The following is a 23,843-nucleotide window of genomic DNA, read 5'->3' as shown; positions in this document are numbered from 1 at the left end:
AGACAGTTATGAATAATGTTCTATAGCTCAGTAAAGAGTTTTTAGGTAGATATTAAAATCATGGGAGTAGAGCCTCATGGGAAAATATGGAAATTAAAAAACAAATGTCCAAATAACCCATGGTTCAAAGATAGAATCTCAAGGAAAATTAGAAAATATTTTGAACCAATGAAGAAAATGAAAATATAACACATCAAAATTTGCAGCATCCAGATAAAGAAGTGCTTGAAATGAAACTTACATTGTGGAATTCTACCAAATATTTAAAGAAGAAATAACACTTATTCTTCTAGAAAATGGAGGAAGAGGAACTCTTCTTAATTTATTTTATGAGGCTAGCATTACCCTGGGACCCAAACCAGACAAAAACAGTACAAGAAAAATACAGAAAAATATTCCTTATGAACATAATTGCAAAAATATTCAACTAAATATTAATAAATAAAATCCAGAAATATGTAAAAACAATAATATACCCCAACCAAGTGACTTTTATTCTGGGACTGCAAGGCTGTTTAAGTAATAAACAATCAATTAATGTAATCCATCATATTAATAATCTAAAGAAAGAAAAAACACACGAACATATCTATTGATGCCGAAAAACATTTGACAAAATTTAATATCCACTTAAATGAAAGTTCTTAGCATACTAGAAATAGAAGGGAACTTCCTTGACTTGATCAAGATCATCTGTAGAAAATCTACAACATACTTAATAGTGAAAGACCACATGCTTTCTGCATAAGCTATGGAACAAAACAAAAATGTCCCTTTTCATCACTCTATTCAAAATCATACTGGAAGATTTAACCAGTGCAATAAGACAATAAGAAATAAAGAGTTATAAATACAGATTGGACGGGAAAATATAAAATTGGCTGTAAACACAGATAACATGATTGTTTGTGTAGAAAATCCACACAGTCTACCAAAAAACCTTCTAGCAAGAATAAGTTTAAATAGGCTACCAGATACGTCAACACACAAATGTCAATTTTCTTTCTTTCTTTCTTTCTTTCTTTCTTTCTTTCTTTCTTTCTCTCTCTCTCTTTCTCTTTCTCTCTTTCTTTCTTTCTTTCTCTCTCTTTCTTTTTCTTTCTCTCTCCCTCTCCCTCTCTCTTTCTCTCTCTCCCTCCCTCTCTCCCTCTCTCCCTCCCTCCCTCCTTTCTTTCCTTTCTATTTATTTATTTATTTATTTATTTATTTATTTTTAATTTACATTTAATTTACATGCCAAGTTAGTTAGCATATAGTGTAATAATGATTTCAGGAGTAGATTCCAGTGATTCATCTCCTATGTATAACATCCAATGCTCATCCCAACAAGTGTCTTCCCTAATGCCCCTTACCCATTTAGCCCATGCCCCCAACTACAGCCCCTCCAGCAACTCTGTCTGTTTTCTGTATTTAAGAGTCTCTTATGTTTTGTCCCCCTCATTGTTTGTATATTATTTTTGCTTCCCTTTCCTTATGTTCATATGTTTTGTGTCTTAAAGTCCTCGTATGAGTGAAGTCATATGATATTTGTCTTCTCTGACTGGCTTATTTCGCTTAGCATAATACCCTCTAGTTCCATCCATAATGGCAAGATTTCATTTTTTTTTTTTTTTGATTTCCAAGTAATACTCCATTGTATATATATACCACATCTTCTTTATCCATTCATCCATCGATGGACATTTGGGCTCTTTCCATACTTTGGCTATTGTTGATAGCACTGCTATAAACATTGGGGTGCATGTGCCCCTTCAAAACAGCACACCTGTGTCCCTTGAGTAAATACCTGGTGGTGCAATTGCTGGGTCGTAGGGTAGTTATAGTTTTAAGTTTTTGAGGAAACTCCATACTGTTTTCCAGAGTGGCTGCACCAGTTTGCATCCCCACCAGCAGTGCAAAAAAAGATTCTCTCTCTCTGCATCTTTGCCTGAGTTGTTAATTTTAGCCATTTTGACAGGTGTGAGGTGGTATCTCATTGTGGTTTTGATTTGTATTTCCCTGATGATGTGTGATGTTGAGCATTTTTTCATGTGTCGGTTGGGCATCTGGATGTCTTCTTTGGAGAAGTGTCTATTCATGTCTTTTGCCCATTTCTTCACTGGATTATTTGTTTTTTGGGTGTTGAGTTTGGTAAGTTCTTTATAGATTTTGGGTACTAACTCTTTATCTGATATGTCATTTGCAAATATCTTCTCCCATTCTGTCAGTTGCCTTTTAGTTTTGCTGTTTCCTTCAATGTGCTGAAGCTTTTTATCTTGATGAGGTCCTAATAGTTCATTTTTGCTTTTGTTTCCCTTGCCTCCAGAGATGTGTTGAGTAAGAAGTTGCTGTGGCTGAGGTCAAAGAGGTTTTTGCCTGCTTTCTCCTCGAGGATTTTGATGGGTTCCTGTCTTACATTTAGGTCTTTCATCCATTTTGAGTTTATTTTTGTGTATGGTGTAAGAAAGTGGTCCAGGCTCTTTCTTCTGCATGTCACTATCCATTCTTACCAACACCATTTGCTGAAGAGACTGTCTTTATTCCATTGGATATTCTTTCCTGCTGTGTCAAAGATTAGTTGTCCATCCATTCGTGGGTCCATTTCTGGGTTCTCTATTCTGTTCCACTGATATAAGTGTCTGTTTTTGTGCCAGTACCATACTGTTCTTAATGATTACAGCTTTGTAATACATCTTGAAGTCCGGGAGTGTGATGCCTCCAGCTTTGATTTTCTTTTTCAGGATTGTTTTGGCTATTCGGGGTCTTTTCTGGTTCCATACAAATTTTAGGATTGTTTGTTCTAGCTCTGTGAAGGATGCTGGTGTTATTTTGACAGGGATTGCATTGAATATGTAGATTGCTTTGGGTTGTATCAACATTTTAACAATATTTGTCCTTCCAATTGAGGAGCATGGAATATTTTACTATTTTTCTGTGTCTTATTCAATTTCTTTCATAAGTTTTCTATTCTTTTTTTTAATTTTATTTTTTAATTATTTTTTAATGTTTATTTTTGAGAGAGACAGAGACAGAGCATGAGTGGGGGTGGGGTCTTTCATCCATGTTGAGTTTATTTTGAGTTATTTTGAGAGAGGGAGACACATAATCTGAAGCAGGCTCCAGGCTCTGAACTGCCAGCACAGAGCCTGACAGGGGGCTCGAACTCCTGAACTGTGAGATCATGACCTGAGCTGAAGTCAGATACTTAACTGACTGAGCCTCCCAGGAGCCCCTCTATTCTTTTTTTTTTTTTAATAAACAACTTTAAAATTTTTTATGTTTATTTATTTTTGAGAGAGAAAGAGAGACAGACAGAGAGAGAATGCAAGTGGGGAAAGGGCAGAGAGAGAGAGACAGAGAATCTCAAGCAGGCTCTGCACTGACAGTGCAGGGGCTCAAACTCACAAACAGCAAGATCATGACCAGAGCCAAAATCAAGAGTTGGGTGCTTAACAAACTGAGCCATTCATGTGCTCCAATTGTTAATCCATATATCAGTAGTAAACAATTAGAAACAAAACTGAAAAAAAAATTTTTTATAGTAACTCCCCCAAAATGAAATATTTAGATATAAATCCAACAAAACATGTCTAGGATCTTTATTCTGAAAATTACAAAACACTGAAATAAAGAATATCTGTATAAATGAAAAGACATACCATAATCATGGATTGGAAGACTCAGCATAGTACAGATGTCAGTTCTTATAGATTGAACTATAGACTTTATTGTCTGTTTTATTTTTTTAATGTTTATTTATTTCTAAAAGAGAGAGAGAGAGAGAACAAATGGGGGAGGGGCAGAGAGAGAGGGAGACACAGAATCTGAAGCAGGCTCCAGGCTCTGAGCTCTCAGTCAGAGCCCCACACAGGAGCTCACAAACTGTGAGATCGTGACTTGAACAGAAACCAAACACATAACCGAATGAGCCTCCCAGGCACCCCTATTGTCTGTTTTAAAATGAAAAATGAAATTGGAAGAATCACAGTATAGTCTTAAAACTTACTATATAAAGGTTCAGCATTTGAATATTGTGGTTTTGGCAAAAGGATAGATACGTAAATGACTGGAACAGAGTAGAGAGTCCATATATACCCACACAAATATGGCCCACTGATTTAAAAAAAAGTTAAAAAAAAAACAAATGGAAAAAGAGTAGTCTTTTGACAAATGACGTTGGAATGATTGACCAGACATATGCAAACAAAATGGACCTTGACCTTCACTTCATACCTTATATAAGAAGTAACTGAAAGTAGATCATAGATCTAAATGTAGAATGTAAAGATATGAAACTTTAGAAACACAGGAGAAAAATTTTATGACCTAGAGTTACACAAAGAATTCTACATGACACTGAAAACATGACTCAAGAAAAAAATTATAAAATGACTTCATTCAAATTGAAAAAAACCTTTTGCTTTGCAAAAGACACTGTTCTAGGATGAAAAGACAAGCTACAAGCTGGAAGAAAATATTTGCAAATCACATATCTGACAAAGGACTTGTATCCAGAGTAAAGAATTCTCAGACTCATAAGCTTGAAAACACCAGCCTCACTAAAAACAAACCAGTAGCACCTGGGTGGCTCAATTGGTTAAGTGTCCGACTTCGGCTCAGGTCATGATACCACAGTTCATAGTTCGAGCCTCGTATTGGGATCATTGCTGTCAGTGCAAGGCCCACTTCAGATCCTCTGCCCCCTCTCTTTCTGTCCCCCACCCTCATGTTCGCCCTCCCTCCCTCCTTGTCTCTCTCTCAAAACAAAAACAAAACAAAAACAAAAGACTTAAACAAATATACCATCAAAGATAATATAAGGATGGCAAATTCATTCTTGAGAAGATATTCAATACCATTGGAAATTAAGGAAATGAAAATTAAAGCCACAATGAGATACCATTACACGCCTATTAGAATGGCTAAAATAGTAATGGCAATAAATACTGTGAATACAATGTGCTGGTAGGCATACAGAGCAAGAGGAACTCTCTCAGTCATTGCCAGTGGGAATGTACATATATACCATATGGCTTAATGATGCCACTCTTAGGAGTTTACCCTTGAGAAATAAAACTTTATGTTCACACAGAAACCTATGAATATTTGTAGTAGTTTTATTCATAATCATCAAAAACTAGAGACCATTCAGATGTCCTTCATCAAATGTCCTTCATCACATGAATGGACAACCAAATGGTGGTACCTCCGTACAGCACAATACTACTTACTCATCAATAAAAAGGAATTAACTACTCATACATACAACTTGGATGACTCTCAAAAGGCATTATGCTGAGTTAAGGAAGCCAGTCTCAAAAGGTTGCATACTATATGATTCCATTTATATACCTTTTTTTTTTTTTATTTTATTTTTAGAGAGAAAGAGAGTCCAAGCAGGGGAGAGGAGGAGAGGGAAAGAGGGAGAGACTCTCAAACAGGCTCCACACTCAGCAAAGAGCCTGATGCAGGACTTGATCCCATGACCCTGGGATCATGACCTGAGCTGAAATCAAGAGTCGGAAATTTAACTGACTGAGCCACCCAGGCGCCCGTGTACCATTCTTGAAAATATAAAACCATAGTGATGGGAAACAGATCAGTAGCTGCCAGGCACTGAGAGTTGGTGGAGGTTGTGACCACAGACGGCAGCACAAGGGATTTTTTAGGGGTTGACAGAACTGTATCCTGGTTGGATGCTGGTTACATGAATCTATACATGTGTTAAAATTCACAGGACTATATATCAAAAGAAAAAGTCAGTTTTACTGAATGCCAGTTTAAAAAACTAAATAAATACCATAGGCGGGAAGGAGAAAGGAGGAAGAGAGGGAGGGAGGGAGGGAGGGAGGAAGGGAAGGAGGGCAGGAGGGAATAAATCAATAGACTGAAATGAAAAAGGAGATGGTCAAGAACAAGGCATAAACAAAAAGGATATGTTATACCAAGTAATTTAAAACAATAAATTAAAATGCATAGAAACAGTGAATGCAGGAATGCCTACTGCATAAAATATAATCAGTAATATGGAAACAAATTTTAAGGATCGCTCCTAGAGGGTGGAGGAAGGAGACAAAGAAATGAATACAATCATGAAAAAGTGATAGATGTAGAGGACAAACAATATTTATCCAGAGGTAAAAGGGTATCAGATGTTCCTGGAGAAAAGGCCAGGGCAAAGGAAAAGCACCTGTATTCAAAGTAGGGTTCAAGACAAATAATAAACTGTACACAAAGCATATTTTAATTGTGCAAGGTAAACTCTAAGACTGAGAAGTGGTGATGAATTTCAGATAACATAGGGTCAAAATACATAAAGCAAAAACCAGTAGAAATGAACAAAGAAATGTACAGAAAAAAATACCTCTTGTTAGAGGGTTTTAAACATACTTTGCCAGGCTCTGGCACATAAAACAGGTTAAAAAAATATGGATATAGGTGACTTTAAATAATATAATTAGAGTCATTACTAATTATTTCTATCTTGAAGCCTGTACTCTCTAATGAGACAATCTTGTGGTATGCACAAGTTGGTGATATGTTAACTTTCAAGGGAAACCTCATTAAATCCTGCCCCCCCACCAATGCCCACAGATTACTCAGCCCACATTTCCATAATGGAACTAGAAATCCATGACATAAACATAGGGAACGGAAGATCATCAAGTGAATGAGAAGGAATGGGAATCTGATGAGAGCCTTAAAAATGGGAACTCCTCTGGGGCACCTGCGTGGCTTGGTTGAGCGCCCAACTTCAGTTCAGGTCATGATCTTACAGTTCATGAGTTCAAGCCCCACATTGGGTTCTATGCTGACAGCTCAGAGCCTGAAGCCTGCTTCAGATTCTGTGTCTCCCTCTCTCTGTCCCTCCCCCACTTGTGTTCTCTCTCTCTTTCTCTCTCTCAAAAATAATTAAATAAGTAAATAAACAAACAAACAAACATTAAAAAAATGGGAATTCCTAATGTTTCTGCAGAGAATGGGACAGACAGTTGATTAGGGACACCCCATAGGGCAGACAGGAAGTGTGGAGGACCAAGTTGTGGTTGGAGACGAGGAGTGTGCGTGTATGGTGGTACCAAGCCCCACGTAGGATGCTTTTTCCAGGAACACTCTCTACGCCGTGTGTCACGGATGGTCCGAGGGATGCAGAGAGGATGCTGTTGCAAAGACTAGATGTGGTGAAGATGGGGAAGTCCCTGGCCAGAGTGACTGGAAGGTTTCTCTATATGGGCAAGGTCAGAAAAGAAGTCATACCGTAGCGGTGCATAGATGGAGCAGAGCAAAGGAAAGAGTTGAGGTATCAGAGGGTTCAATGAGATCGACGAAACATTCCACGTGAGGCTCCAGGTGGCTGGATCGGAATGGAGAGGCAAGTCATAACAGGAAGCTTCCAAGTAGATGTGTCACATCTGGTTTCAGATTACCTGTTGCTCTCTTAGTACCTCCTCCAGATTCATTTGTATGAACATTGCAGTGGAGGGATATTCTCCTAGGCCAGAGATATAATTTGATTATAATTTGATAGTTACATAATTTGATTTGAATTTTCCCCAAGGAGAAAGGGAAATCAACATTTGTTGAGCCTCTGTCGCGTACTCTACATTCTGCCCTAACACTGCTGTCCTCCGAATTTACAGTCACCATCAAATCCATTGTCCAAACTAGAGTTCACTTTGAGAGTAAAGGGATAACAGGTATACACTGAGGCTGTCCTGGGCAAATTGGGATGAATGTTGCCCTAGCTATTATCCAACAGCCCGCTGAGTTGTCTGTGGTTTTACCAGCATTTTGGAGACACGGGAACCAAGGCTCAGAGAAGCCTTTTAACCAAGGTCACCCAGTTAATGAGAGTCATGGCAGAGGCAGGATTCAAACCTGGATGTGTCTGACTCCAAAGTCTGAGCATGGCTAATTTAGTTCCTGATTTCATTGGCAATAATGCTCCACCCTGATCTCACTTGCCATGGCTTGACAGGCTCTCTTCTAGACAGACACTGTGACGGTCCCAGCAGGAAGTCTGTCTCAACACAGATAATAAGATGTGTGATAACTGTGCCCCTGCCAGCAGTGACAGGAAGTCAGCTGTTCCGGGAGCCCTTGGCCACGACGCACGTGGGGTGACTTAGATGCTGCATGTGTGCTGCCCGAAGACCCCAGGTTTGCTTGCTTACCTGTTAGAACCCATCAGATGAGGCCACAGGGGATGGCCAGTTAAGATACCTATGGGAGGAGGATTCTGATGGATCCAGGGCTCACAAAAGCCACAGCCTCTAACCTTGGGGTTAGAGGAAGTAATAAGTGAACGGGAATCAAAGGGACACAGATCCAGGGGTAGACTTCAGAGCAAAGGCCAAAGAAGCTTGCAACTTGAGACAGTGTGGCAGGGAAATGGGGAGGGATTTGGGGTTAACCAAAGGCCCAGGTAAACTGTCAGCCACCAGGGGGTCACTGGAATAGGAGAGGGGTGGGGCAGGATAGCAAAAAATGGGCTCTGCATTTGTTTTGTTTTTGTTTTTGTTTTTTACCTGTTTTGTTTCTCTGCTCCATTCCTCCTGGAGTAGGTGCTGAGGGGGTCCATCTGATCTCAGTGAGGTCATCCTGTGTCTGTGCATGGTTCACCAAAGGTTCTGTGATTCAAACCACGAGTTTGTGAGCCTCACTCTGCCGACCCAAATTGCTGTGTGGTCTTGGGGAACAAGGATGGGGTCTCTGAAGGCCGGAGTGGTGGGTTCTTGGAGGCCGGAAGTGCACAACCGAGTTGTGTGTGTTTTTTTTTTTTTAATTTAGTTTAAAAAATGCTATTAATACCAAAATGCTTTCTCTTTGTGATAAATTCAGAATGTGACAGACAAGGCCGAAATCTGTTTTGCCCACAACCCCCAAACCAGGTTTTTTCCCCCTCTTCCTCACATATAATCATTACATTAAGTAAATTTTGGGTATATCCTTCCAGGTTCTTATCTAGATATTTAAATTCATACACGACTTTGTGGAAAATTTGTTGTTGTTGTTTGTCTTTTTTTTTAATTTTATTTTTAATTTTTTAAAATGTACATCCAAATTAGTTGGCATAGAGTGCAACAATGATTTCAGGAGTAGATTCCTTAATGCCCCTTACCCATTTAGCCCATCCCCCCCTCCCACAACCCCTTCAGTAACCCTCAGTTTGTTCTCCATATTTATGAGTCTCTTCTGTTTTGTCCCCCTCCCTGTTTTTATATTATTTTTGCTTCCGTTCACTTGTGTTTATCTGTTTTGTGTCTTAAAGTCCTCATAGGAGTGAAGTCATATGATTTTTGTCTTTCTCTGACTGACTAATTTCACTTAGCATAATATCCTCCAGTTCCATCCATGTAGTTGCAAATGGCAAGATTTCATTCTTTTTGATTGCCAAGTCATACTCCATTTTATATGTGTGTGTGTGTGTGTGTGTGTGTGTGTGTGTGTATGTATATATATATATATATGTGTGTGTGTGTGTGTGTGTATGTATATATATATATATGTGTGTGTGTGTGTGTATATATACACACACACACATACACACACACACACACACACACACACACACACACACACACCACATCTTCTTTATCCATTCATCCATCGATGGACATTTGGGCTCTTTCCATACTTTGGCTATTGTTGATAGTGCTGCTATAAACATGGGGGTGCATGTGTCCCTTCGAAACAGCGCACCTGTATCCCATGGATAAGTGCCTAGTAGTGCAATTGCTGGGTCGTGGTTGGTTTTTTTTTTTAAGTTTTTATTTTAATTCCAGTCAGCTAACGTACAGTGTCGTATTATTAGGTTCTGGCATATGATATAGTGACTCAACACTTCCATACATCACCTGGTGCTCATCAGAAAATGTATTTTATTGTACCTCTCCCTTGAAGATTTGGAGGGCCCTGTCTTTCAAATCCTTTATTTTGCCATAATCTCAAAATGACAGAAAAGTTGTGAGACTAGTACAAGGAACATCTGTATCCTCTTTACCTGATTTACCAGTCGTTTGTATCTTGCCCCATTTGGTTTATCATTCTAGTAAATATTTTTTATCAATGTACATATTTTTTTCTGAACCGTCTGAGAGTAAGTTGGAGTCATGGTTCCCTTGGCCCCAAATATCTGAGTGTGTGTTTCCCAGGAACGGAAGCATCCTCTTACGTGGGCATATGGTACTGTTATCCAAACCAGGAAATATAACATTGACCCAATGCTATTATGTGACTCACAGCAGAGATCCACCTTTCCACAACTGAACCACTGGTGGGCGCAGACGTTTTTCTTAAAAAAACAAAAAAAGAAGCTTTACACTGTGATCATGTCTCTTCACCTTGCCATTTTGTTCAACGTGTTAACGCATATAGTTAGTTCATGTTATTAACCTGTGCACAGGATTTCACAGTATGACTGTGCTATGGATTGTCTATGCTTCCCCTGTGGGGGGGGGACTCAGTATTTCCTCCTCTGTGCTGTCATCACAGTGGGCAGTACTTTCAAGAACTGTTGTAAGGGCACACAGGGAGGACAAGTGAGGACTCATAATGTTGAAGGAAGTGCCTTTTAAAGGAGTTGATGAAGAGAAGCTCCTGCTTGTCTCCCACAGTGTGAGATAGAGGCTTTAAAGCAGCACGATTATTCAGACTTTTCCAGTAGAGAGTTGTATTTTGGGTGGGGGGAGGGTCAGGGGAAAGAGTAGGAACGTTCTTGGTTGAAGAACAATTCTTAGGAACATAGTTAACAGTAGTGCTGTTTTTTTTATGGACTCAGCACTGTCTTAGGTAGCTTCCACCAGAATGCAGAAGGCCTCCTTTGCTCTGAAGACCCTTTGATGGAAACAGCCAGACCTTCCCTCCCCACCCCCCACCCCCCGCCGACCTGCTTCATGTCCAAGACGGGCAGTGTTCTCTGGACCAGGACACTTTTCTTCTGTACATTTAGCAAACCTCCACCAGGGGGGAAGGTTGCTATTTCTGCTTTGTGTGAAGCATTTTGTACCATCTGGGCTGGCTGGATATCAACAAAGATAGTAAAGAAACATTTATCAAGAAAAATCAAAGTCAGTCTCGCCAAGTGTGGTCTAGAGAGATTTGCTTCCTCAATACATTGTGGCTGGGAAACAGGACTCTACTTTGAAAAGCTTCAGGAGGGACAGGCCTCTGGCTGTTAGCCCGCAGCTACTGTCAACAGCTCATGATATGATGGTTTTAGTAGTTAGGGCTCTTGAGATGTGAATGCCACAGCCCCAGAATCAGTTCCACTCCATTCTTTTCCACAGAGAGTTCTGACCTCTTCAGTAGAGGATCAACCCAAAAGGACGCAAGGGGAAGAAAGGATCTATAAGGTCTGGGGAAGAGGTACAGTCATATCACTATCACAGATGTTGGGTTCGGCAGAAGTAGATGCCCAAGGAGAGGTCATTCTTAAACTGTTAACTGTGAGATTGGCTCAAGAATACAGCACACACTTGTTCTGGAAAGAGCTGTGAAGTTGTAAACTTACAATAGAAGAACATTCTGGCGATGGTCCTTTGGTGTCAGTTCATGAAACAGAGAGTGAGGGACAGGGGTGTCGGCCTTGGAGGAGAGAAGAGAAGTGAGCTGTTCGCACTTGCATATATATTGCCAATCAACCAGACAGACGAGTTTCTGGCGCTTCACGGCGTCTCAGATCAGATTTTTATGCAGCTCCCTATGTGATAGATGCGGCATTACAAGATCCCAGCCTGGAAACTGGTGTATGCTATTTTCCCTGGAAGGCTCCATAAATGAGAAGAAGTAACAGTTGGAGATTATATTCGATGGGGAAAATGCATGGGGATCTGAAGAAATTATATCCTCTAGAAAAGCTTTACTTCCTGTGTGCTGTATGGACCACCCGCAGCAGCATCACCTGGGAACGTGTTAGAAAAACAAATGAGCAGCTCTCACTCCAGACTCACTGAATCAGAATCCATCTGTAGGAGTGGGTCTCGGGGATATGTGTCTCACAAGCCCTGTGGGTGACTCTTCTGTACACTAAGGTTTGAGCAGCGCTCTGGAGAGGTTCACGTGGAAAGCTCAGATGCATCTTTCGCAAAGAAAAAACTCCAGAAGTGGTGCTGTTTGATATCAGTCCATTTGGAAATGGTTAAGTCTTCATAATGAAAATGGACAAATACAATAAGAGAAGACGCTGAATATGAGGCATAATAACACTAAAATAGCAGTACAATAGCTGGCATTTATTGACCATTCCTCGGGTGCCAGGTTTTTTGCTAAATGTGTATATTCTGCATCCGATTGAATGGTTCTGAAATGTAAAGTAGCTTCTAGGCAAGACCCTGACATACGGTAGCCTGTCTCCACCACACTATGTGACCTGGCTACCGACTCGTTAGCAATCAGCTATACTTTGAATACATTTGTTTTTCTATATTCCTTGGGGACAGGATCGACATCCGATGTTGTCCCTGTGTCCCCATGTCCCCAGTGCCTAGCAGAATTCTTAATGCCTCGTGGGGACCTGCTTATTGACCTTCACTGAGTCGAAGTCAAAGAGGAAAAGTTCTTGCTTTGGGTGCAAGAATGAGGTACAACCTGCATGAGGATGAGATGGAGTGAGAATTCAGCCTGTGGATAAGTGGAAGCAAAGGCCATATGCTGGAGTGCAGAAATGCATCCGTGCAAAATAACTTACAGCTTGTGTCCTGGGGCCCTTTGTCACTCCCCCGGAAGTCCTCCCAGCCTCCTTTCCATCTCATTTATTCGGTCCTAACCCATTACTAGCGATATACTCTTAGACAAGTCAGATGTCATTACCTCCACTCACACCAGCAATGGTCTGCGGCTTGGTTGTAGGAAAATAAAGGAAAGATCTTTGAATTTAAGTAGTGCTGGGTTTTCTGTTTGTTTGTGTTTTTTGTTTCCAGATAAAATGGAAAGAAAGAGACACAAGCAAGCGAGTTTTGGGTGTTTCCAAGAGAGTGATTATAATGCACTATGAACTCTAGGCTGGGGGTGAATTAAGTAAAGGCAAGAGGGAATAGGGAGGAGAAACTAGGCTAAGTATATATTGGCTCAGGGGCGCCTGGGTGGCTCAGCTGGTTGAGTGTCTGACTTGATTTCTGCTCAGTCCTGATCCCAGGGTTGTGGGATTGAACAACCTGAGAATGAACATTGCTGAGCATGGAGCTTGCTTAAGATTCTCTCTCTTCCACTGCTCTCTCTCTCTTAAAACAAATTAAAAATAATATTGGCTCAACAGACTGGTGGTATAAGACTTGTTGCAGTGGAGTACTAGGGTTAATGAAGTGGAAAAACAGGAAGGAGCATAGGATTGCAGGGTACACGAAACAGAGACTGGGAAAGTGGTGTAATTTCTGGGATGATAAACTTCAGGGAGGAGGTGACTGTAAAAGGGTAGAAGCAAAGGTGATAAGAGATGAGGGGGTGCTCTATCCCCTACTTTCCAATATTCTGTTTTTATTGTATTATTGCACTTACAGAACACTTAGGAAAAAATATCAAATAATAGCTGTGGTAATGAATGTCTGTCTCATTCCAGACTTTAATGGGGCTGCATTTATCATTAACTATGGAGCTATTATTGCAGATAGCCTTTATCATGTGAAGAAAATTTCCTGCTATCTCTAGCTAATTGCAATGATCCTATGGCTTGCTCCTTTGACCTATACATATAATGAAAAAAAATTTTAATAATAGATTTTTCTAAGATTGAACCATCTTTGCATTCCTGGTAGGAGTCATTCTATATTAGCCTTCTGTTACATTGCTTGATTCAATCTGCTAATATAATACTTTGGATTTTTCTATCATAAGTCAGATGGTTGGCACTGTATCCTTAAGATCTGCACAACTCCCATTTTCCTGTCTCCTTCTCTTGGCTACCTACATTACTGACTTTCAAATTGACTCCTAGCTAACCTCTTCCTGTTTCTGTAAGTTGATGTCTTACTCCACCTCGTCCTTCCTGTCGCTAGTTGTGTCTACACTACTGACCCTCTGATTCCTTTCTTCTTTAAGCTGGTCTTACAGCCTCCTTTACTCAGGGTGTTCTTCATTGAGGGTGAAGTCTACCTGTAATGCTGTGATATTTTTCCAACCTTCTCTCTGGGCTGTCTGGGGATGACAGGTGCACCTTGGAGGGCAACTCTTTCTTTTTTAGCTTTTGCTTTTTGAATCCAGGTAAAATTCATGTAACATAAAATTAACCATTAACCATTTTTTAAAAGTTTATTTATTTATTTTGAGAGAGAGAGAGAGAGAGCGAGAGCAAGTGAGCATGAGCAGGGGAGGGGCAGAGAGAGAAAAAGAGGGAGAGAGAGAATCCCAAGCAGGCTCTGCACCATCAGTGCAGAGCCTGATACAGGGCTCAATCTCGTGAACTATGAGACCGTGACCTGAGCTGAAATCAAGAGTCAGACGCTTAACTAACTGAGCCACCCGGGTGTCCCACATCAGCCATTTTAAAGCATATAGTTCAGTGGCATTTAGTACATTCACGGGGCTGTATAACCATCACCTGTATCTAGTTTCAAGAAGCTTTATCCTAGTAAAGGAAACCCCTCACCCATTAAATAGTCAATTCCCATTCCCCCTACCCACCAGCTCCTGGCAGACACTGGTCTGCTTTCTGTATCTGTGGATTTACCTGTTCTGGATATTTCATATAAATGCAACCATACAACTTGTGACCTTTTAGGGCAGAGTACACAGATGTTCATAGCTTCACTACTCACAATAGCCAAAAAGTGGAAACAATCTAAATGTTCAACCAATGAATGGATAAACAAAATTTGATCTATCCACACAAGGGGATGATCTTCATCCATGAATTAAGTACTGAAACATGTTACAACATGGATGAACCTTGAAAACATGCTCCATGAAAGAAGCCAATCTCTCTTGTTGGCTTTGTGGAAAGCAAGCTTAGAGAACGTACAACTAATCTCGGAGGCACAGTGGGTAGAGCAGTATGAAAGTCAGAAATCAGTTTGGAACCAATATGCAGCAGAGGCCACATCTTACCAGTTTATCTCACTTTGTATGCTTCTTAGCTATCGATGTTGATAAGTTACACCTCCCAGTAAGTAAGTGTGATGCTAAGGACTCTTCCGGATGTTCTACAACCCTCACTGGTTGATGCAAAAACATTTTGGGGCTATTAATGCTGAAACTGCATTTTCTGTTTCCAGTAAGAGATGCTAAAAACCTTGTACCTATGGACCCCAATGGCTTGTCAGACCCTTATGTGAAACTGAAACTGATTCCTGACCCCAAGAGCGAGAGCAAGCAGAAGACCAAAACCATCAAATGCTCCCTCAACCCCGAGTGGAATGAGACATTCAGATTGTGAGTTAAAATTATTACGCCCAGCACGGGTGGTGGGCCACCTGAGATCGGGGAGTGCCTCTCCTAGCTTCCATTTCATTCCTCCCTTCCCTCCTTCCCTCTCTCCCTCTCCCCCGCCTCCCTTCTCTTCCTCCCCCTCCATATGCATTTTTGCATTGCAAGCCAAGTAAAAATTGGAACTTATTTTTTTTTAATAGAGTTGAGAATGTCTGTGGTGTGGGGAGTGGGTGGGATAGAAAATAGTGTGATGTGTTGCTAGGTGAAGGCAAGTTGTGGGAGAAGTGGTCTCTGTGAACAGCGGGACATAACCCATAGGTTGTGGTGATAACCCCTCTAGGACTCAGTTTGTAGATATGCATGTGCTGAGGCTGCAGCCTGCTGGGAGTTCTCTGCTAGCTTCCATGGTGGGTCTTCCCTGGCTAGTGCTCCAAGAACCTGGGGCCACTCTTTGATGCATTTGGGCCCACGAGTGTTAGTTACGTGAACCGATATTTATTGAACATATCGTGGTTATAAAAAGCACGATATTCAATGATCTAACTCCATTGGCAATTTCATCCCCAATAACCAATGGTGCTTGAGGAGGCTAAAGAATGTGGCCAGAGTCCCCCCAGAAGATATGGGGTTGAGGGGGACTCGGCTTCCAACAGTCTGACTCACCGGGACTGTGGGCCCAAAGCATGACTGCTTGGGGGAACGCCATCCCCTCGCTCCTCTCTCAGGGCAAAACTGGGGGCCCATCTCAGCCTCATTCAAGGACGCGCCTCAGAACCATTGGCCCTGACCAGCACCAACGAGACTTTTTCCTCTGTACACGTCCTCAGCCTCATGCAAACTCACGCGTGTGCAAACACTCGCGCAATTATATAATTGATATCCGCATTTCTTAGGGTGACTGTGGCAGCAGGGTTTCCTGAACACCACGAGCCCTATTAAGACATAAGGCAGCAGGAGTAGCTAGAACTGTTTCTGTCAGAGCTGGCCTAGGTCCTCTGCTCGGTTAAGCCACAACCTGGCAAACTGGCAAAGCCTCTCCCTCCCTGGGGATCTTGTCTGGGATTGGAAACAGAATACGTTTCTTGCAATATCTTGTACTCTTTAAAAATTCCTACCTTCGGGGGCCTTGTCCTCTTAAACATTTCATCTGCTTGCAAAATCACTGTGACCTCCACTGACTTCTGTCTTCTTTCCCTTTGCAGCCAACTGAAAGAATCGGACAAAGACAGAAGGCTGTCTGTAGAGATTTGGGATTGGGATCTGACCAGCAGGAACGACTTCATGGGATCTTTGTCGTTTGGGATTTCCGAACTACAGAAAGCCGGTGTTGATGGCTGGTAAGGAGGACTTTGCTTTGAAAGCTACCATACAGCTTGGTCCATCGAACGTGGGAACAAGTATGTTTTCCTTTTCCTCCTAAAATGAAATCCGAAGGCAGAGTCACAGAGTGATGGCTGGTAGATTGGACCTACCTCACATATATGTTTTATTTGGTCCTCGTGCTTAAAAAAAAAAAAAAAAACACCCGCTAGTATTTTCAAAATCAGAACACTTTCCATAGAAGTCTGGACTTCTGGCTTGCAAAACCAGAAATACCTGGATGACTGGGCCTAGAAGGCAATGGTTGAGAACAGGTGAGTCGTTAATGCCCCCTCCAGACAGGACACGGATTTTCTGTTTGCTATAGTCTTCACTATTCTATTGTTTTCTGTCTATCCTACTTGACGCAGTTCTATGTCTTGGCTGGCCCCATGGGTGCTAAAGTGGCTCTCACGATATACCCTAAAGATATTTGCAATCCACTGTCAGATTCTGGTTTCGTAAGAAGATACTACTCCATTGGGCCCGCCTACCAAGCCTGGCCACAGAGGTGCTGGGAAGAGGCTGTAATGGTCTCTTTTGTTCCCTTCTTGTGGCAAAAAAATCCTTGCTCCCATATTCCCAGCAAAGAGGCTGGGTAAGCCCCCTGGGCAACAGTTTCTCTATCATGTGAGGAAAGGAGTCAGAATACATAGTCTAACCTGGCACCATAGCTTTGGGCAAAGCAGGGGTTAGTGGATGCTCTTATCTCTTTAAGAGAAATGGTCTCCTTTCTGAATGCCTTCATTCAGGGCTTTTTCAGTTACAAGTGCAAGAAAATAAGAATCCAACCGGTGTAGCAAGAAAGAGAATGTAGCATCTGGACTCCACTCTCTTCCCATTGTTCACCTTACAACTTCCCTGTCTGTCCTCCTTGTTGTAGACTTTTATCCAAATAGATACTGAGTCTCTATTCCATTTGGGTCACTAGAGATCCGTCAGGTATAAGACAAACACGCCCTCATGGAGCTTAGCTTCTGGAAGGGAAGAGAAAAGGAAATGTCAGGAATAACTAATAATCAATTATTGTTGATTGTGAAGGAGGACAGAAGCTAAGTGTGTATAAAAGTAAGAATAGTAGGGGCGCCTGGGTGGCTCAGTCGGTTGGGCATCCGACTTCAGCTCAGGTCATGATCTCACGGTTTGTGGGTTTGAGCCCCGCGTTGGGCTCTGTGCTGACGGCTCAGGGCCTGGAGCCTGCTTCGGATTCTGTGTCTCCTCCTCTCTCTGCCCTCCCATGCTCATGCTCTGTCTCACTCTGTCTCTCAATAATAAAATAAATGTAAAAAAAAAATTTTTAAAAAGAATAGTAGTAATAAGGTGTGTTCAAGCACAGCTCACAAATGGTTAACAACATTAATTCTCAAAAAATAGATAATGAGCATTTGTCACAGTTTTCCTTAGCTCACAAATTGGAAGCCAGGAAGATGAATGGCTGATTCTGAAGGTTTGAGAAGCTGATTCAGGTATGCCAGGAGACACAGGAATGCTGACATAACGTTGTTAAATTAGCGGTGACACTAGCTGGTAACCAGGGCAATGAAATCACAACCACGGAGGGCATCCGTCTACCGGACTGGAAGAACTTCTTTTTTATATATATTTTTAAGATTTTGTTTTATTTTTTTAGGTCTATTTATTTATTTATTTTGGGGGGTGGGTAGAGGGGGAGAGAGAGAGAGGGAGAGCACTTGAGCTGCAGAGGGGCAGAGAGAGGGCAAGAGAGAATCCCAAGCAGGCTCCAGACTCAGGACAGAGCCCAATGTGGGGCTTGATCTCACAGACTGAGATCACGACCCGAGCCCAAATCAAGAGTTGGACACTTAGCCGACTGAGCCACCGAGGTGCTCACAACCCAGAGAGATGAAGAGTTGCATGCTTGTCTGACTGAGCCAGCCAGGCGCTCCAGACTGGAAAAAACTTCTAGAAGTTAGTGTCTATCTTTGCAGAGTTGGGAGGCCATCTAGGTCCTATTTGACTGTGGCTTATAAGTAACAAGACTAAATAATAGTAACAGTTGGGGCGCCTGGGTGGCTCAGTTGGTTAAGCGTCCGACTTCGGCTCAGGCCATGATCTCGAGGTTCGTGAGTTCAAGCCCCGCGTCGGGCTCTGTGCTGACAGCTCAGAGCCTGGAGCCTGCTTCGGATTCTGTGTCTCCCTCTTTCTCAGACCCTCCCCTGTTCATGCTCTGTCTCTGTCTCAAAAATAAACGTTAAAAAAAATTAAAAAAAATAGTAACAACTAATAAGTAGAAGTGAGGAAGGAGGATTAATTAGAAAATACTCCCACGTGACAGTGAAAGTTCACACTGCCATCTTTTTGCCATTTTCCCAAGTTTAACGAAGGTGCGGAAATCCTCAGCAAAATACTTGCAAACCAAATCCAATAATCCATTAAAAAAATCATTCACGATAATCAAGGGGGATATACCCCAGGGATGCCAGGGTAGTTCAGTATTCGCAAATCAATCAGTGTGATGCATCACATCGACAAGAGAAACGATAAAACCCACAGGATCATAGATGCAAAAAAAGAAAAAGCATTTGACAAAGTAACAACCTCCATTCATGACAAAAACTTGGGTAATTTTTCTTAGCATGTGGTTGATCTGACTTCCCATGCTGCCATTGTCACTACTGACAGATTGCATGTTCCTTTCTCTTTAAGTCAGGAGTAAAGAGGTTAAAGAGAAAGGATGCACAACCCTACGGGGTCTAAGTGAGACAGGAGAGAGAATATAATAATAATAATTACAAGAACAATAGCTACCACTTATTGACTCATACTGGATGCCAGACTCTGTGCTGATCACTTTCCAGATGTCCTGAAGTCATACACAGGTACCCATAATAGCTTCTTTATTTTCTATAATGCACCCAGACTTTCTTACGTGGTTCTGTGACCTCCTGGTGGCGAGGAGAAGGGGACCATCCTGCATATGGTACCTTCTGGGCTTCACTGCCACGAAGCGGCCGATCCTACCTGGTCCCTGAACCTGTGCCCGCTGAGGCAGGACGGGTCCTTTCCCTGGCTTTGGAGCATCATCTCTGTCTCCTGCACGGGGACCCGGAGTGCCATCTGGTTTCTCCCTGTTTCCCCGGCCTGCTGCTCCTGTGACGTTTGGCCCTCCACGTAGGTCTGTGTCCAGGGCTCAGGGAGAAGGTGGGGCAGAGCCCCTCTGCTTTTACCCTCTCCTTGCTCTCTTCTCATGGTTCTTAAGGCCCACAGGGCAGGGCTCTCTCCCACAGGTGCCACTCCTTCCTTGGTCCCATGCCTGCCCCCATCGACCCCCTGGAAACAGACAGCAGAGCACAGGGAGGACAGAAGGACCAAGTCCAAACTATCCCCGCATGTACACCTCATCATCCTTCAACTGTCCTGCCAGTTCTGGGTGCATCGTCGTTCCTGGGATCAGAGTAGTCGAGCAATGTGTGAAGGGACACACAGCTTGTAAGTGACGCGCTTGAATTTGGGCCCAGGTCTTTACGACGCCAGGGCCTAAGCTCATGCACACCACATTCCACCTGCTGGGACTGGGATTGGCAGAGGCTTAGAGGGTAGATGGGTGGGTTTGGACCCTGGGTCTCCTAAGGGGATGGATGCTTTGTGACTTCAGGTGTATCACTTCACCTCTCTGCACTATAGCCTTCTCAGCAGTTACGATTCCATCCATCAGAGATCATTCCAGCCCCCCTCATGCCCCTTCTAGGAGAATCGTGAAGCCGACGAAATTAGAGGAGGGAACTTTTGCTAAATAAAATCTCCTTTGGGATTTTTGCAAATAAAAGTCCTGTTCAGATTCAGGGCCAACACATCTATGCTGGTGTCTTGGCTGTAAATGTATCAAATTCCAGAAATTCGCATTCTTGTCCCCATGTGATCTTGGGTGAGTTATGTCTGGTCTCGGAGACTCAGTTTCCCCATCTGGCGGGGACTGAGCTCTCCCCACTCTTCTGTTGCGTGGCGATTGAAGACCATGTGACAGATACACAGCAGCAGCAGCTGTGAGAGCTCCCAGATGTGGTGTGCCAGCCTCAGGCCCCTCATCTGCCACTTTGCCACCAGCCCCGCATCTGTCGTCAGATCCGCTGCTTTGTTTCTAAATTTTATTTGTTTCTCCTGTCTCCTTTCCTTCCCCTTGTTCTCCAGAGGTTCCTCTGTTTTGCTGTGGTTTATTTTTCTGCAAAGAGGGAGCTCTGGGATTTACATATCAATTCTGCGTTTCGCTGTTCTTGTTTTCTGTGGGTTTGTTGGGTCGTTGCCTTTGAATTTCAGTTCAACGTTGCGCTAATTTATTTTTCCTCTCTGAACTGACTCCGCTCTTCAAGAATAAAGAACAAGCATTAGAGAGAATCAAGATTTCCTCCAACTCGTGATATGTTGAGTTCCAGCCTTTGTTGCTTGTTCAAGGTCTGCACTTGTGTTTTTAATTTCGTTTCAAGCGTGCTTTTATTCAGGCATTTTGGAAACCTCTGACGCTAGCTTTTTGTTTTGTTTTTCATTAATAATGTCAAATGACAGTACGGTACTTTATGGTCAGAGAATACGGCCTGTACCCTCCCCACCCTTCCCCTTTCTTTCTTTCCAATTTAGCTTAGTTCATTGTTGCTAAATGTTCACATTTCGGGGCGCCTGGGTGGCTCGGTCGGTTAAGCGTCCGACTTCGGCTCAGGTCATGATCTCACGGTCCGTGAGTTCGAGCCCCGCGTCGGGCTCTGTGCTGACAGCTCAGAGCCTGGAGCCTGTTTCACATTCTGTGTCTCCCTCTCTCTCTGCCCCTCTCCTGTTCATGCTCTGTCTCAAAAATAAATAAACGTTAAAAAAAAAAAATTAAAAAAAAATGTTCACATTTCAATACAGAGATTATATTTACTACTCATAGGGCATGCATTTCAGTGTTTATTAATTCCATCTTAATATAATATCTAGATCTCTTATGCCTTCCTATTTTTTTATTTGTTTCATCTGACCAAAATGTATTGTGCTCTCTAAGGTTCTTCCAGTAATGATTTATTCAAACATCTGATTTCATCTGATGGGTTTGGTCTTATATGTGTGTGGCATCATCACTGACCACATGACTCTTCAAGACTTATTTTCAAAAATGACTTCTATCAACACTGAATTATGTTTGTTGCCATAGATACTCTTTGCCCATGGTTTTGCCTTGTGGCTGACGTTTCTTCAGTGGATATACATCGCGAGTACCTATATACTGAGGAGAGTTTGGTGAGCAAACAGGCAAGAATCTTTGTGTTCACAGAGTTTTCTTTTTATCTGGAGAACAATATACAAAATTTTTAAAGATGAGTAGTAAAAAATAGCACATTTGAGGCTGACAAATGCTATAGAGAAAAGTCAACAAGAAACAAGGATAGGGAATGCCAGGCAGTGGTGATAATCTGATTTATTTAATACAGTTCCCAGGAAAGGACACACTGAAAAGGTGACATATGGCAAAGGCCTGAAGGGGGGGTGAGGGAGTGAACATGTGGAGGTCTAGGAAGGGATTGTCCCAGATGGCAAGAACAGCAAGTGCAAAGGCCCTGAGGCAGGAGCATCCCTAGCAGGCTTGAGGGGCAGAGAAGTGACCTATGTGGCTGAAGCTGGATCTGAAAATGGGGTAGTGGTGGGGGGCAAGGACTGGCAGGATCGGGGGGAATGCTCGGCAGATACCATGGGGGCCTTTTAGGAACTTTGTCTTCTGCCCACAGGAGTAAGTTGAGAAGCCAAGGAATGAGGACATCTGATTTACCTTTTAACCTGCCACCTTTGGTTGCAGAGTGGTGAATACAGCTTACCTCATGGACCCTGTGCGTTTTCTTCTGCTTAATCTGAGTCCTTTGGTTTGGTATAACAAGCGGTGTGTTCTTGGACATAAAACAAAACAAAACAAAACAAACCCTGAATCTGAAAGTCTTTCTTCTTTTCCATAGGGAGACGTTTTAATGTTTATGGTCATAATTGCCATATTTCCATCATGGTGTTTCTGATTCTGAGGGTTTTTTTCCATCCTATTTCATTCTTTCCTTCTTCTTCTTCCTTTTCTTCTTCTTCTTAAAAACATTTTAATGTTTATTTTCGAGAGAGAGACATAGAGTGTGAGTGGGGCAGGGGCAGAGAGAGAGATAGAATCTGAAGCAGGCTCCAGGCTCTGAGCTGTCAGCACAGGGTTCAACCTTCTTCTTCTTCTCCTTCTTCTCCTTCTTCTCCTTCTTCTCCTTCTTCTCCTTCTCCTCCTTCTCCTTCTCCTCCTTCTCCTCCTTCTCCTTCTCCTCCTTCTCCTTCTCCTCCTTCTCCTTCTCCTCCTTCTCCTTCTCCTTCTCCTTCTCCTTCTCCTTCTCCTTCTCCTTCTCCTTCTCCTTTTCCTTCTTCTCCTTCTTCAGACAACTATTATATCATTGTTACCTTAAAATTATGTTCTTTAAGCTTTCTTTTGGTGTTACTAATAATGTCATTTGGCTTATTATTTTTCTTTTGAAAAAAAAAAAAAAAAAAAACAAACCCAAAACAAAAAGGCTTTGGAATCAGACTTCCTGGGTTAACATCTGTGCTCCATCATTTCCTCGCTGTGCACTCTTGGGCAACTTACTTTGCCTCTCTGACTCCTTTCCTCATTTGGAGATAATAGTGGTAATTATGTCATAGGAGTGCTATAATACTAAAATAATTAATATCAGTGAAGTGCCCAGTGTCTGCTGAATAGTAAGCACTCAGTAAGTGTTAGTGGTTATTATAAATTGAATAATTATTAGAAAAATATATAAGAGAAAAAAAATATTATCCAGAATCCCACTGCCCAGGAATAATCACTATTGATTAAGAGGTTCTTTTCTGTGTGTCTGTATTGTGTGCATGTGATTGTGCATGTGTCTGTGCTCATGTATGTGTGTATGAAGCAAAAATGAAATCTTATTGTACATCGTGTTTAGCAGCTTTTGCATTTTTCACCTAACCATGTGTAATGAACACTTCTCCCTATAAATCACTCATCTTGGGCAACATCATTTTCTGTGGTCCATTCTACAGATCTGCCTCCACTTACAGAATTATTTCCTTATTATAAGATGTGTAATGCTTACCTATGTAAATAACTCTACAGCAAAAATTCTTGCAGCAAAACCTTTATGCACAGCTTTCATTAT

At 42.0% G+C, this 23,843-nt stretch overlaps 1 protein-coding gene across 5 annotated transcripts in view; it reads left to right on the top strand.

The window, feature by feature from the left end:
* The window catches only part of PRKCB (protein kinase C beta), a 331,373-nt gene that overhangs the window by 209,244 nt on the left and 98,286 nt on the right, over positions 1–23,843 (top strand). For all 5 annotated transcript variants that reach the window (XR_013552994.2, XM_078440467.2, XM_078440469.2 and 2 more), the window contains 2 exons: positions 15,186–15,342; positions 16,542–16,676. Coding sequence is in view for 4 of the 5 variants with exons in the window: in XM_078440467.2 (XP_078296593.1) it covers positions 15,186–15,342; positions 16,542–16,676 (292 nt within the window). In the remaining variant the exon portion in view is untranslated. The remainder of the gene's footprint in view (positions 1–15,185; positions 15,343–16,541; positions 16,677–23,843) is intronic.

This window comes from Panthera onca, chromosome E3 (genome assembly GCF_046562875.1).
Source record: "Panthera onca isolate mPanOnc1 chromosome E3, mPanOnc1 haplotype 2, whole genome shotgun sequence".
NCBI classification, from domain to species: Eukaryota; Metazoa; Chordata; class Mammalia; order Carnivora; family Felidae; genus Panthera; species Panthera onca.
Note: the sequence above shows the minus strand (reverse complement) of the source record. Positions and strands in the feature narration are given on the sequence as shown.